At 32.5% G+C, this 14,351-nt stretch overlaps 1 protein-coding gene across 13 annotated transcripts in view; it reads right to left on the reverse strand.

Annotated features, from left to right (window-relative positions):
* LOC105329771 (microtubule-associated protein futsch) overlaps nucleotides 1-14,351 on the reverse strand; it is a 28,726-nt gene that overhangs the window by 4,257 nt on the left and 10,118 nt on the right. Inside the window, exons 22-37 of one of the 13 annotated variants that reach the window (XM_020067876.3) lie at nucleotides 14,082-14,250; nucleotides 13,161-13,241; nucleotides 12,004-12,200; nucleotides 11,522-11,585; nucleotides 10,908-11,255; nucleotides 9,665-9,871; nucleotides 8,605-8,849; nucleotides 8,226-8,411; nucleotides 7,187-7,528; nucleotides 5,882-5,930; nucleotides 5,108-5,338; nucleotides 4,201-4,410; nucleotides 3,639-3,671; nucleotides 3,126-3,178; nucleotides 2,794-2,829; nucleotides 153-205 (exon numbers count right to left, since the gene is read on the reverse strand). In XM_020067876.3, the coding sequence (XP_019923435.3) occupies nucleotides 153-205; nucleotides 2,794-2,829; nucleotides 3,126-3,178; nucleotides 3,639-3,671; nucleotides 4,201-4,410; nucleotides 5,108-5,338; nucleotides 5,882-5,930; nucleotides 7,187-7,528; nucleotides 8,226-8,411; nucleotides 8,605-8,849; nucleotides 9,665-9,871; nucleotides 10,908-11,255; nucleotides 11,522-11,585; nucleotides 12,004-12,200; nucleotides 13,161-13,241; nucleotides 14,082-14,250 (2,504 nt within the window). Of the gene's footprint in view, nucleotides 1-152; nucleotides 206-855; nucleotides 892-2,793; nucleotides 2,830-3,125; nucleotides 3,179-3,638; nucleotides 3,672-3,729; nucleotides 3,909-4,200; nucleotides 4,411-5,107; nucleotides 5,339-5,881; nucleotides 5,931-7,186; nucleotides 7,529-8,225; nucleotides 8,412-8,604; nucleotides 8,850-9,664; nucleotides 9,872-10,907; nucleotides 11,256-11,521; nucleotides 11,586-12,003; nucleotides 12,201-13,151; nucleotides 13,242-14,081; nucleotides 14,251-14,351 lie in introns of those variants that run through there. The other 12 variants (XM_020067875.3, XM_011431185.4, XM_020067881.3 and 9 more) reach the window with 12 other exon arrangements.

The raw sequence follows: 14,351 nt of genomic DNA on the forward strand, positions 1-14,351 counted from the left end.
AAATCTTTGTGAAAACTGCATCTAGATAATGTAAAGAAATAATTAAGCAAAAGGTTGAGCATGCATTATTTCTTTAAAAAATCGAACAGATGCAATATGGTGTTACAAAGATGATTCAAAAAAGCTTTTATAAACAACGTTTAACACTTTACCCGTGAATGTTGTTGTACCGCTCCAAAGCATCCTCAAACGCATTCTGTAAATCCTGTAACAATAATAAAGAGTGTTCGGTATGTAATGATATTGAACTAAACTGTAGCATTGAACAAATTTGTAACAAAGAACAATATTTAATAAGAATTCTTTTAACTTTTTATCATGAAAACAAAAGCTTTGTCTGATAAATAGAACCATGATCAATCGACTACTAAAAATGAGTAGTAGCAGTTGCAAAACACATTTCATATTGAAAGAAATACTGAATAATAAATAGCTGTTAGTGTATTCACAATACATAATTTTATTTAATTGTTATTTGATTAATAGTACTGGATATAAATTTGCTTTGTCTAGCCATGCATATAAATGTATCAAGCATTATATATAGTTATGCTGCTGAAATGCAACTCAAATAACTTCATTCAGATTATTTAGGCATTGTAATAATTACACTGCTGTCACAGATTTTCAAACCACATACATCCGCAAATACATAATCATGTCAAAACCATACAAAAAGTTGAAAATATAATGGAATATGATACACCACGACACTGTTGTTTATACATGTTCAAACCTTAAGCATGTTATAATTCCAATTTGCTCCGCATCATTCCCATGTAAATATTTCAGAGCACCACACACAACCATACAGAAAACATAGGCTAAAGCCGTTTCTTCCCCGTGCTTACTTACTTCTAACTTGTCTGGAAACTCCAAAATAAGTTCTAACTGTAAATTAGGCATCACGGTAAGTTAAGTGCTAATGAATATAGAAACACTACATTCTCACATCCCCATTGTGACGGACACAGACTGCAATTCTTATAAGCCGATTTTCAAAACGGTTATCGAAGAATATAAAAACCACGACAATTTCTGTCGATAAAGCTTTTTGGACGATGAATCAATTTTGACAGTTTTTCCATATCATAAAGGGTTGTCAGTCGCACTATCTCCCATACACTAATCCTACTGTTTGGAAAGTCCCAAACATTTAAACCCTCACTATGCGATCATCGATCACAGGCGATGGAACACCACGCTGTGTTTGAAATTTACTTTTAAATAAATTCGATCGATATCTTTGCAAATAAAGTGGTAGTTTTTCACTTTTGAATCAATACATCCAGAACTATTGTTATATTTCATAACCATTATTTGTCAGATGATAAGAATATTTAAGAATTCACATGCCCCACGCTATGAATGAAATCGGCCGTCCGTGAGATTTTCTATGGGTGAAAACTGGATCCAAAGGACACCAAACACTTCAAAGCCCCCTTTCACAATGCCAGTCAGAATCTAATATCCAGTTTATCACGGCTAAAATTGGAGTCTGTAGATCATACTTTTTTTAAAAATTCAAACCGAAAGACCTCCGACCCGCTTAAATACCTTTCACCAATTGGCAATTTAAATTGCCATTCAATGGAGAAACACTTTTTTTCTCAAAAGGAATCTTTTAACTGCCTCCATATGTGTCTACTGGCTATCAATTTAAGTAATTTATGCATTGAAAACATGCATTAAGTTCTTAAATCAAACGACTTATTAAATATAAATTAATCTTGTTATTCCTTTTATCAATACTCTGCAAAGTTGACAACCGACGGACGAAAAGACCTTCTCACGAATAAACCAACAAGAACTCGGCAGAAAATGTAAGAGTTTTACTTATATTCTGAAGTTTATTCATTTAAAATTAAACTTTAAGTTTCTATGCGCAGTCTTTTAATTTTCATCCATTACATGCAATTAATATTGTCCTCGTTTTTTTTACTCAATTTACAAAATGCAAGTTTTGATCACAATGGAACCAATTTAAACTGAAATAAAATATCTTGCGCTGTACTAGGGATGTTATTAAAAGTAAACCATCACAAAGACTTTGTGTAGTTTTAAAATTAAACTTCAACAGCTGTGCATTATTTCACAGGTCAATGAAATTTTAATTTGATTATTAAACCCGAGATTACAGACTGACTGAAATCGTCTTGTGTATATGTCCTTATTGCACTTGTTGTTAGAAAACCCTACAAGAATTAAAAATCTTATCCTAGAAGTCTTCATTCTTTAAAATTAAGTTAATGAAAAGTATACAGCATACAAAAAAACAGGTCAACTTCGACGCTGTATGCTTATAATATTTAGACAACGCGTCGCCATATCAAACATTTTGTTTGGTTCAAAAGAAATTGGGGTAATTGTTTCAAAGATCATTTGCCTAAGCGATGTCCATATGACACTGTTTACATGTAACAATAAAGCAAAACAGAAATTCTACAACTAATAATCTAAGTTTACAGATAAATAATTTAAAACATAGCTCGAGTGTTTACAGATAAGATGGTATTAATCATTGTCTTTTCTATCCTAGAAAGAAACTTTCCATATAAAGAATAATATATTCCAAAGTTATTTTATAAAAATAAAATTAGCTAATGTATATTGAGAATATTTTCAAATTTCAAATATCCAACATATCAATATCATGTTTCTTTCTGGAAGACATAATGTAGATAGAACTACTGATAGTACGAGTGATACTATAGGGTATGTATAGGTAATCAAAGGAAAACTACTGAGAGTATACGAGTGTTACTATTCTAAAGGGTTTCCTGAATCACATACCGCCACGTTGATCTTCTCTGTCTCTGAGGCCGGGGACTAATAAGTCAACACATTTGTTAACATTGTAAATGTGTCATACGTGACAATGTGTGAACAAAACATCAAATGCAGTATTTTAAAATTGACTAAATTAAACAAAATAAACTAAAATGAAACGATAGCGCGATTGCTTTATACTTTTATTGTGTACTTTTTTCTTAAAATGTTATTTATGTATATTTAATGTGCAAAACGTACATAAGGAAAAATGGTATAAATCAATTTTGTCGAAATTTAGAGCACAAGTAAATTAATTTACTTATTTTTTAATCATAACATAATCTTTAACGTACCTCTGCTTGGAAACGAACATGTGCTGTCTTTGGCCGTGCGAGGTCATCTTGAGCTGTTGAAACATTTCAGTAAAATTGAAATGTACATGTAACAACAAATTATTTGACGAAAGAAATAGTACAAAAGTATTCATTTCATACGTTAAATTCACAGCTCTTATAAAATTGAACATTTAAGAATGATATAAATATTTAAAAAAACAAAACAAATAAAAAGTGTTTTTCCCATGATTTTCATTCTTGCATGATTCGATAATATTTTGAGTTACCATTGAATTTTAAATGCAACAGTTCTAGATTTTTAACATGTGTTTTCTTGGATTCTAAGTCAAAGCGTGCTTTTTTTACATAAAGTGATTCTAATCATTTCGTGAAATTTGTTCTACACATTTGGACAAATTACATGCATTTGTGAACGGTGAATTATCAAGTGTTTTTCGTGTACATATTCTTTACGTTTCCATAAACCATAACCTCTTGCACAATAACCCATAACCTCGACAATTAACTCACAATAATCAATATAGTCCAGAAAATGCACTTTTCCTGTCAATCAATTTAAACAATAAAAGCATTTATCCTTTTGCTGTTTCGTCATTAACATCGAAAAAGCCCCGTTATAATTTTGGCAGATGACATTTTAAAACATTGAGGGGAAACTGTAAAATAATTTCATTTAAGAGCGACATTTGATTTTTTCCCTTGAGATGGTCAAACGTGATTGTTAACATCAAAATGTAAAGACGGTGAAAGAAGATATCTTACCAAGAATGTCTACGTATTCTATCACAACAAAAGTGACGAGAGAAAAAGAGATATTAAAGAAAGAGAGGCGTTCTAAAGGACAACAATTTGATCTACATTATTAAAGGTATCACCATCTCCAAGACTGATAAGCAAAAGTTCAAAAACGAACAAAAGAGTCATAAAATCGGTATATTTAAATGCATTGCATTTACTCAATTGCAATGGGCATAATTTGCAAATTTAGCAAGGTATGGAAAATCAAGAGTTAAGAATTTATGCATTGTAATTCAAAAAAATAATTAGCGACTTGGTAAAAACAAATTCTTACTTTCTGCAGGCTTGGATCTGTGAAAAGAAGAATTTGGCCTCTGCTGAATGCATTTGATTTCTTCTTTCGTCAATAACGACCTTTCTTTCCGGGTTCTGTAGTGTTTCTTGTGTCCATGGTGATCTATCATTTCATCATCTGCTTCGTGGCCACTCAAGTGTGACCGATCTTCGGTCATCTCGGAAATTGGAGAAGCAACTCTCGTGCGATCTGATCGGAAAATAAAACGTGGAGTAATATCTAACTATTTGAACGCATCGCATAAACCACTAGGAGAAGTAATTCTTCATCTTTACGGCGTAAAAATAAATGCTTTTTAGCGTTATGTGAATCATTTAATCATGCAAACAAAACTGTGAAACTTCTTACCATGCAAATTCAATAACATAATTGTTGAAATAGTGTAAATACATGACATTTTACATTTAACAAAAGATAATTGTAACCAAAAAAAATAGTAATATGTTTTTATACGACAGAAAGCATCATGGTTATATAGAATGTATGCTAACAAATAAGTAAAATGCATATACACAAAGTTGTAAATGTTGGATTTGCAAAACATCTAAAATAAAAATACAAGATAGAAATGGTGGTTGAGTGTTGTTATTTGCGAAGGATGACACAAGGCGAGGTAAAACATAGGTCAGACATACATGTATATATACAAAAAGGGCACTAATTGTTCATAGTATTTATATTAGTACGGGTATTTTAGTGCAGTCATGTTATTTCTTTATTTAAGAGAAAAGTAAAGGAACGCTTGTTAGACAAAAAAATTAGTGGATGCACAGCTTCATCACAATGTTAATCCATTGTTAAAAAAAGTAAAAAGCAAACAGCAAAGGAACGAAATGAAGGAACAACGAAGGACAAAAAAAGACAAGGCTGAAAAGCATAAAATTACATGTCTCCAATCCTTCACTTTCTTTCGGAAGGTCAACTCTGATCAGTTTAGGGGGCTTTTTTCGTGAGTCTGACAGTTTCTTAAGAGCCGCGGTAGGGGTCTCTGAACGGGGCCTTTCCGGTATATCGTTTTGAGCAGTCCACTGCTTTTGGACAGCTGTCTCAATGTCGGGAGTAAGGTTTTCCCGATCAATCTCTTCCTCATCACGTCCTTTTAACGGAGAGATGCGGCCTGCCAAAGTGGTAAGCATTCATATTGCATGCAAACATTCTTTGATACTAAGATCTACTAGTACATTACTACATAAATCCCATGCAATGAATCATGCTTCTATACAAACACCTCTGTGCGGTGAAAATATATTACATATATACATGCAGTAATTCAATCAAAGTATTTTAAATATAAAACTTATAACTCAGAAAAAGGAACAGAATTTACATCATCAACCATTAAAATCGCATCTGTTATGACATTGGAACAAATACTATATCTTGTCGATGATCGGTCTTTTTACCAAACAGATCCAAACAAAGAATTTGAAAATTATGTTTAACATGTACTTCCTGGTGACAGGTTTTTTTTTATTATCATTTGCGTTAGCTGTTTTGAGTATCTTGCAAGAAATTATCATAATACTTTTTAATCTGTTTAATTATCGGAACACAAATTGTTTAGCTCTTTCTACGTCAACTCTTATACCTAATTCTGATTGTCTTCTACATGTATATATTCAAAATTTAAAAAAATAAGTTAAAACGAACGATTCAGTACCTTGTCTGGATTGTAGCTCCCTCCTTACTTCATCTGGAAGTTTGTCAATCTGAAATAGAGAGAACCAAGTATCTATATGCATGTAAGGAGACATGGTATATTGCATTACTTCACGATTATCAAAACAAGACGCGGGCAATAAGAGTTTATAAAATATAATGACATTTTTATGCCGAAAATCTAAAGTTACCATATATACTTAGGCAAATTCCACATAAGTGGTTTTCATTTGACACGATTGCTCTCGCTTTCAATTAATTGCCCCTATCCGGTGAGTATATTGCTATTTGCAGACATCATAACTTACAGTAACTCGGAAACATATTTTCGGCATGGTACATGTATATCCCATAGAACATCAAAATAGACCAAGAGAAACTTTAAAACCAACATTGAATCACGCACACATTTCACAAGAACCTACAGACACAACATTGAAGTGAAGCAATCTAACTGGCCCCATGGTAAACTACCCACAGAAACCTCTGCTTAATCCGGTCCACCAATATTTAAATAATTAGAAATCTGGAAGAAAACCCGTAATTTAAAAGGAATGACAGAGTCCTTTCATAAACTTGGTCTTTGGAGTTTAGTGTTTGCTGTCGTGCTTACTCAGTCTATTTAAATCACCACTTGTCAAAAGTCATTTGTTCCCTCTACAAGACATCTTATCAGCCCTCTCCATTATGCCCTCTTCGAGGTATGTAATTGCAATCTTTATAATTAATTACAGAGGGAGTAGCTATTTGTTAAATAATTCTGAGTTGTACTGACATACATTTAGTGGGTTAGCGGGGTTAGCTTTGAAAAGAAATCATTCTGCTTATTCGTATGTTGAAAAATAGGGTAAAGTAATAAATGTGCGATCAAGGTGCATAAACCATAAAATTTCCACTTTTTAGATGTAGTTTGTTCCTATTGTGGTATTATGAAAAACAAAAAAATTGGTAACATGTTTGAATATTTTTGGCTGCTTAAATTGGAAAACTGACAGATAAGAACCATGTCTCTAGATGTCACACAATATAATTGAATACAATTTGGGTAGTTCTAACATCTTCTTTTCTAAATTCATAGCAAAAAATTATAATTCAAACTGACTATTGTTTGAGTTCAAAGAAGAGGGTTCCATCTACATGAACAAACTTTAGACAAAACCACTTTTTGATATCTTTTTCATATCAATTAAGACACAAACCTTTGCAAACACCAAAACAGGAACAACTATTCTATTTATCACATTTCAATAATTACTTAAAACCCATAACCTGCAACTTGATGATGCAACTTTAGTATTTTACACACCTCTTCCTGTCTGCTTCCAGGAGTAGGGGTCGAGGGAACTTGTAAAAACCCGTTATTTTCGGGCGGAAGAGGGGTTGCTCCCCTGGACATGGGGGTAGGTGTTGATGGTGGTTTGATTATTCTAGGTCCGGGAGTACCAGCGGCACCCCTCTTAATTTGTGGCAGATCTAGTTTGGTTCCCATTAAACTGGTTCCACTGACGCCGGTTTCTCGTGGATTCCAGAGCTCATCTTGAAAGCTATCCAGATCAGGAGGCTCAAGTTGTACCAAAGGATACTCATCTTTTATTTCATCTTTTATTTCCTCTTTTTTCTCTTCCTCTTTTGGTTTGTTAAGTTGTTGCTGTAAATTTCAAATTAAAGCGCTTTAAAAATGAAACTCAAAATACATCAGTACTCAAAATTTTTTCAGGTGTCAACCACATATGAGTGCAGCTTCGACATTAAACAACGGTTTATTTGCAAATTGTTCCATGGAATTATTAGTATATTCTACTTTTGTTACCAAATCAAATAAGAGTCACTTCTACTTTGAAATACTACAAAGTCGAGAATTTCAAATAATTCATTCAAAAACGGAGGTATTAATCATGAAACAGATATGTACTATAAAAGATCAGAGATTATCATAGTATCGCTGAAATATTTCGTAAAGAGTTGAATAGTAAGAAGTTTTGCAGGGATAATGCTTGACATAGTTCACATGTATCATTTTACTTGACAAGTTGATAAAGTTAGGTGATTAGGTAGAAGCAGATTTATGTCACTATATGTCTATACAAGTCTAAAGTTCTTAATAATTTACCACAAACCCTTGTTATTGATTAAACCTGTATGTGAAAACAAACACATTTATATAAACAATTTACTGAAACAAAAAAAACAGTTGTCATAAACATTTACTCTTGTTTTGTGGATGTTTTATAGCCATTTTAACCAATTGTAAATTATTTGTTTTAAATGTGAATTGTAAAGTACGTTTTAATTTTTTACATGGATAAAAACAAAATAAAATATTACTCTTTTTAAGTCGATCATACCGAGAGCTGTGGGGCTACACCATAGGGATGCTGTTTCTTCAGTTCTTCCAATCGTCTTTGTTCTGCAATAAGCTCTGCACGCGTTGGTTTGTTTCCACGTTTGGGAAATTTTCTCTCCTTGAGCATTTGCTTTTTCGCCCTTTCCAAACGTCTTTCTTCTTCTACTTGCTTCTTTGCTAATTCTTCCTATTAACGAAAAGGTGTCTAACTTATAAGTAGGGGAATTTTTATTTGATTCTCTTCTACCAAAATATCAATAACAACCCAGGTTTTAGAATTTTAAAGATGTCACAAGAACATTTATATTTGTTCTGATCTGATTAAGTTTGTTCTAAAGCCATCTCAAAATTCACTGTGCTCCCCATTATATCCTACTTACGGGAGTCAGAATCTGTTCCTCTGGCTTGGCGTGGGTGTGGTCGGACCTCGCCGGTGAGGGGTCCGTTTTCCTGGTGGGTTGTTTCTTCACCGTGTGTTTAGCGGCCCCCTTCATCAGACCTTTAACGTCCAGTTTGATGTTGTCCAGTCTGTACTTATTCCGGCGATCTGGGATGACTTCCTCTTCCTCAGAGGAGTCTGTCTTTGTTTCCACTTGTTGTTGTGCGTTTGCATCCTTTACGTCAGCTGTACAGAGGAGCAAAAACAATTCTATCAGTGTTCCGTGGAAAAGATATCCTTTTGTCTTTAAATTACTGATTTCGTTTATAAAAAATATTTCATGATGGAAAAATCTTCACTTCAAACACTCAGATAAGTTAACAATTTAAAAAAATCCTGTAAATTTCGCTATCAAGTTTTTATCTAACAAAGACAAAGACGAATGTAAAGCAGATGCAAGCAAGTACAGAGACAAAAAACAGACACTATTTTGTTTGGTGTACAAAGTGCAGGGACAACCCTTTGTGAACTCAGATTTGATGGACATTGTGTGGTGACGAACGCTGACAGTTAGTGGACCGTTATAAGTACTCTTTCTACAAAGTATCCATTACCATGATAAAATATCGCTGATGGTATGATTTGGAGAGATAGAGAAGAAAAAAAATAGAAATAGTCCTTTTTTTAAGAAATGCTCAGAACATAAACCATACAATACGATTGTTATGGTGGCATATTTCTGCTCTCTACATTCAAGATATATCATTTCAAAACTTACTCATATTATTCATATATTCTAAAAATTTTGATAACCTTCATGTCAATATAATTATTTTGCATATAGACATAATTAATGTACATGTTGACATACATTTCCTGCATGTTGACCTAATCTATCTTACATGTAAAGGCCAGATATATGCCACAATATATTTTATCTAAGAGGGATACTGTGAAACTGTAGATCTTTCACCAGATTTGTTAGTATCAAGAGAAATTACTGTAATGGGTACAGTTTAAACAAAGGAAGATCAAAAGAGGGTATATTTGTGATCTTTTACGTGTTGCATTTTCCTTTTCTCTCTGCTTGACAGCTTTAATTTTCCTTGGGGTTTCCTTTTTGGATTTTGTACCCTTTCTCGCACTAGACATTTGATCAGATTGCATTTCTGATACGACTTCATTATTTACGCTTTGCGCATTTCCATCAACATTGTCTGGTGAATCTTGTGCATTAATGATATTGTTGAGCTCCAAGGGTGTCATTTCTGAAGTAATGATGCTTGCCAATTATTATTCTGAACATACGATATTGATTATAATGTAAATATAAAAAATCAATTAAAACGAAATATATACAAAAAAATCATGTATTATAAAATAACATCTAAGGCAGTTTAAATAATTGAAGCATTTTTTTTATGAATTACAACTCGCATGAATAACTCAAGAAAAAACACTCAAAATCTACAAGTTTTGATACATTTATATAACTTGCTTTTCATACATCTGCATTATGATACTTCATACAGACTATTTGACAAAAGTCTAGCTCTACACTTGCTAAGATATAAAACTGTATAAAATTTTAATGAAAAATGTTTCTAAACTTCAATGAATCTAAAAATGTTTGGAAGGCCTCCACACGTATAAAAAAGTCAAACAGATCTCAGTAAATACATTTAATACAAAAACACTGTATATTTTTGAGAGCCCAGATAGTGTAAACCTTAGAACTGTGCCAACAGAACAATTGCTACCTTCACCTCAACAAACTTGTGCTGATCTCCAAATAATATTACACACTATTTGTGTTTGGTTTATATGATTATGACCCGAAGAGCATAGATAGTAACATTAAACATTAAAATCTCGTACCGAGAAAGTTATTATGTTCAATCCAACTTTACTGAATGTTATAATTTGTTTAAAATCATTGATAAAATGAAACAGTCAGTTGCTTCATTTTGAATTATCTGAGTAATGTAAATGTACAGATATTAAATATTTCATACCTAGATTAAGTTACATGTATTCTGTTAAAAAATTCACTGAGCTTAAAATCATTGAAAAAATGAAACAGTCATTAGCTTTATTTGAATAAACTGAGTACAATGTACATGTATATGCATTAAAAATAATTTAATAAAGTTGTGCTACAAGAGAAAATGATTTAACCTCCTTCCCCTTGCATGAGAGATTGTGTCCATCCAACATACAAACATATATAAATATATAGTACGTGTACACCCTAATTCTATGACATAGCCGAATACCTCCACAAGTACAAAGTTTTATTTTTACCTCTTGATGGAATATTTATTGTAGAATTGCTACAAGACCTGGGCATTTGGACATCTTCGCTCCACTGAGAAGACCATTCTGAGGTCATGGTATCAGGGGTGGGGGAGCTCTCAAAAACAAAGGACATACTCTTGGTATCCGGGGATATCGAAGTACGCCCTTGTGAAGTGAGAGAAGGGGAAGAAACAGGAGATTCTGGAGACAATTTTTCTTGTAATTTTTGTAATTTGGATCTCTGATCAGGGTAATCGAGGGACTCTAACTCTTTTGCTGGTGTAAGGGATGGGACAGGGGGATGTTTTATTACATAGTCTATTTCATCTGAGGGAAGATGTCCAATTGTGTCCTCTAATGTTAGAGAAAAAATAAGCAAAGTCATTGTTAATGCAAAAATTCTGGAGATAAATTGTATGAAATAATTGAATGTAAAAATGTAAACAAACAATATTAATTGAACAACTTGATTTCAATATTTTTCGTTTGATAAAAAATGTTTAAAATTGAAAAAGATGATTTATAGAAATATGAAGAATATAATGCTTCAAACAGAAACAAAACTTCATAGATTTTATTATAAGTGATAGTGTTTAATTGTAAAAATAGAAATATCTCACCTTGTGGAACTTCTTTCAGAACAAAATTGTCATCCAATGGTTTTTGTGGCTGTACTTCAGGTTCCTTAATAAATTAACGCAGCACAAAAAAATCAATACTATTGATGATAAATTTGAGATACTACATACAGGGAAATATTTGCCCCCGTTAATATCACCTCTTTGGCCCTCGTTGTCAGCAGACAAATTTTAGGACTGGGCAAATTCCAATGTCTCAAATTATCTCTCCTTCAACACAACTGTGTCTGGGGAAATTCAAGATTGGGAGAAACTGTTTACAAGTGTAGAAGGGTGCAAATAACATGGGGAAAAATAACCCTGTATATAGTAGCTCTTAAATAATTTACAAACGAATAATTTCTCAAGTTTTTATATTTTACTTAATAATAAGTAATGCTTAAATGTGATGTAAATCTGTCATCAAAATCATCCTACATTAGTGAAAAGCTACAGTACCGCATGTAGAAAATACAAATATTGACCTCTACAAATTCTTCTGGCTCTGGGGTAGCTGGGTGGGAGGAGGGCGTGGGGATTGGGGAGGGTCCAGGGGAGGATCCAAACATCGGAAAGTCAAACTTTGGTAGGCCCTCTCCCTCGGACTCTTTATCAGAGGCATGTGGTGTGTCATCATCATCCACAATGTTTACTGCCTTCCTCCTTTTCCTTCTCTTACCATCTGATTAAGACGAGAATTTTATGTAAAACGGATATTTCAATATTTTGTAAAATCAAACTGTATTACATAAAAATAAATCTGTAATAAATGAAAGTAGTACATGCACATGCTGAAACACATTGAAACATGGAAAGAGATTGTCTTTCTTTGTTAAAAATGATTGTAACTAAGATGTAGTTGTACATGAACTCTTCTTTAAATCATACGATGAATTACATTGGTGACTGATTCCATAAGATATTTTATTTGTATACACTTAATTATGTGAAGTCATGTGATTTGCAAATGCAAACTGTGATGTTACATAATTTTTTAAGCTTATATTAGAAAGAAATGAGAATGAGGGCCTGTATACAATACAATAGAAGTATACCCAAAAAAAAATCACAGGAGTCTGAGCTAGAACTAATAAAAACAAACAAGCAAATACATTCTATACTATAATGAATTTAAGTACATATAGAGTGTGTTTGTCTTATTTTAGATCTATTAATGATAGAACTTCAGACTCCTATGACACAGTACTGTAACATGTTTGAAAAAATAATGAACTTAACATTTTTGAAATCAATAAATTGTGAAATATATAGTTATTTCCGTTTAACAATATTATATATACTGATCAAGAGAATGAGCTCCAATTTTAAAAACCATTATGCTCGATATTCAAATTTACAATAAATAAATCTGAAAAGTGCATGTTATTATAATAATGATAATAATACAATGGTGCAGGTATAGAAGTGCAGCTATAAAAATGGAATAATGGGAGTGAGAGAAATTACACCCAAAAGATGCTGGTTTGAAGACAGGAGAAAGACAATAAGGTGATATATTACAAAAAAAAGATAATAAAGTGAAAGCTATAACATTATTTGGTGCCCAATTTGCTAGGTTTTGTGCCACAAGTCAATAGGAATGCAGCATGAAACACTGCATAGAGGAAATTACGTTTCTTACTCCTCAGTTGAGCAAGGTATGTCAACTTTCTTCGCAAATATCGATCAGTGGATGTTTTTGATTCTCGCCGATTCTCCAAAGCTACAAGGTGTGCATACATAAGACAAGAGATTTCAATCATGCAAGACATGCAATTTTTAATCTATCTCTGACTATGTGTACTTGGCTACTGCATATTTATATTTAATATATCATCAACCTGTGTAAATAACATGCTCATAACCAGCAAAAAATAAACTGGTACTAAGTGATATATATGATCAACTTCATAAAGTATTAAGTGGTTAAATACATTTTGACAGTAAACTTATTCATTGTATCAACGCAAGTTGAAACTTTCAATAAAATCATGTACATTGATTTTAAACGTAACTATTTACATTAAGAAATTTTAATTTCCTGTTCAATTGTACAAAAATTGTGGAACTACCTAGAAATAAGCCAAAGAAAAATAACTCCTGAAAGTTTTCTGAAAATTTGCAATTTGCATTTTGATTTGTTAAATATATCATAGAAATACAATGTACCTGGCAGTTAACTGAAATGTTTTTTAAATCAGTTTAGTCTTAAAAAAATGATATTACTGCAAGAAAAATAAACATGTATACAATATGCTAAGATGATGTTTCATATGTTTGACTGTTTTTCTGTCTAAAATGATTCCATAAAAATTAATAGAGGCATTACATAACTTAAGATGTTTGAGAAAACATTTCTGCAATCATTACCACCAAATATTGTATGCATTCCAAACATTTCAGACATATTCTGAAGGAAGTAAAGATACACAATGAATATGAAACTACATTGTAAAATATTGGATTTCTTTGACTTTGATTGAAAATAAAATGTACCGGTGAATGTATTTTCTTACAAGAAACAGGCATATGTAGGAAAACATGCACATATATGATATTTTACCTCTCTTGTTGATTTCATCCAGTGTGAGATTCATTCGTTGTCGCAGTTCAAACTTGTCTATTTCTGAGTCCAACGTCAGGTCAATCATAGAGCGGCTCCAGGGGCTATCAAGGGGGGACTGGTAGATTTCAGTTGGTGCCAAAGAAAGGGAAGAATCTGTCTCACTCTCCTGTAATATAACAAGCCAAATCATCAGGGACTCAGTCTCAGTTACATTTTCTTTTAATACCAGCAAATATAATGTGAAATTTGGGATTGCTCATTTTTAAT

This window comes from Magallana gigas, chromosome 4, assembly GCF_963853765.1.
Source record: "Magallana gigas chromosome 4, xbMagGiga1.1, whole genome shotgun sequence".
NCBI lineage: Eukaryota > Metazoa > Mollusca > Bivalvia > Ostreida > Ostreidae > Magallana > Magallana gigas.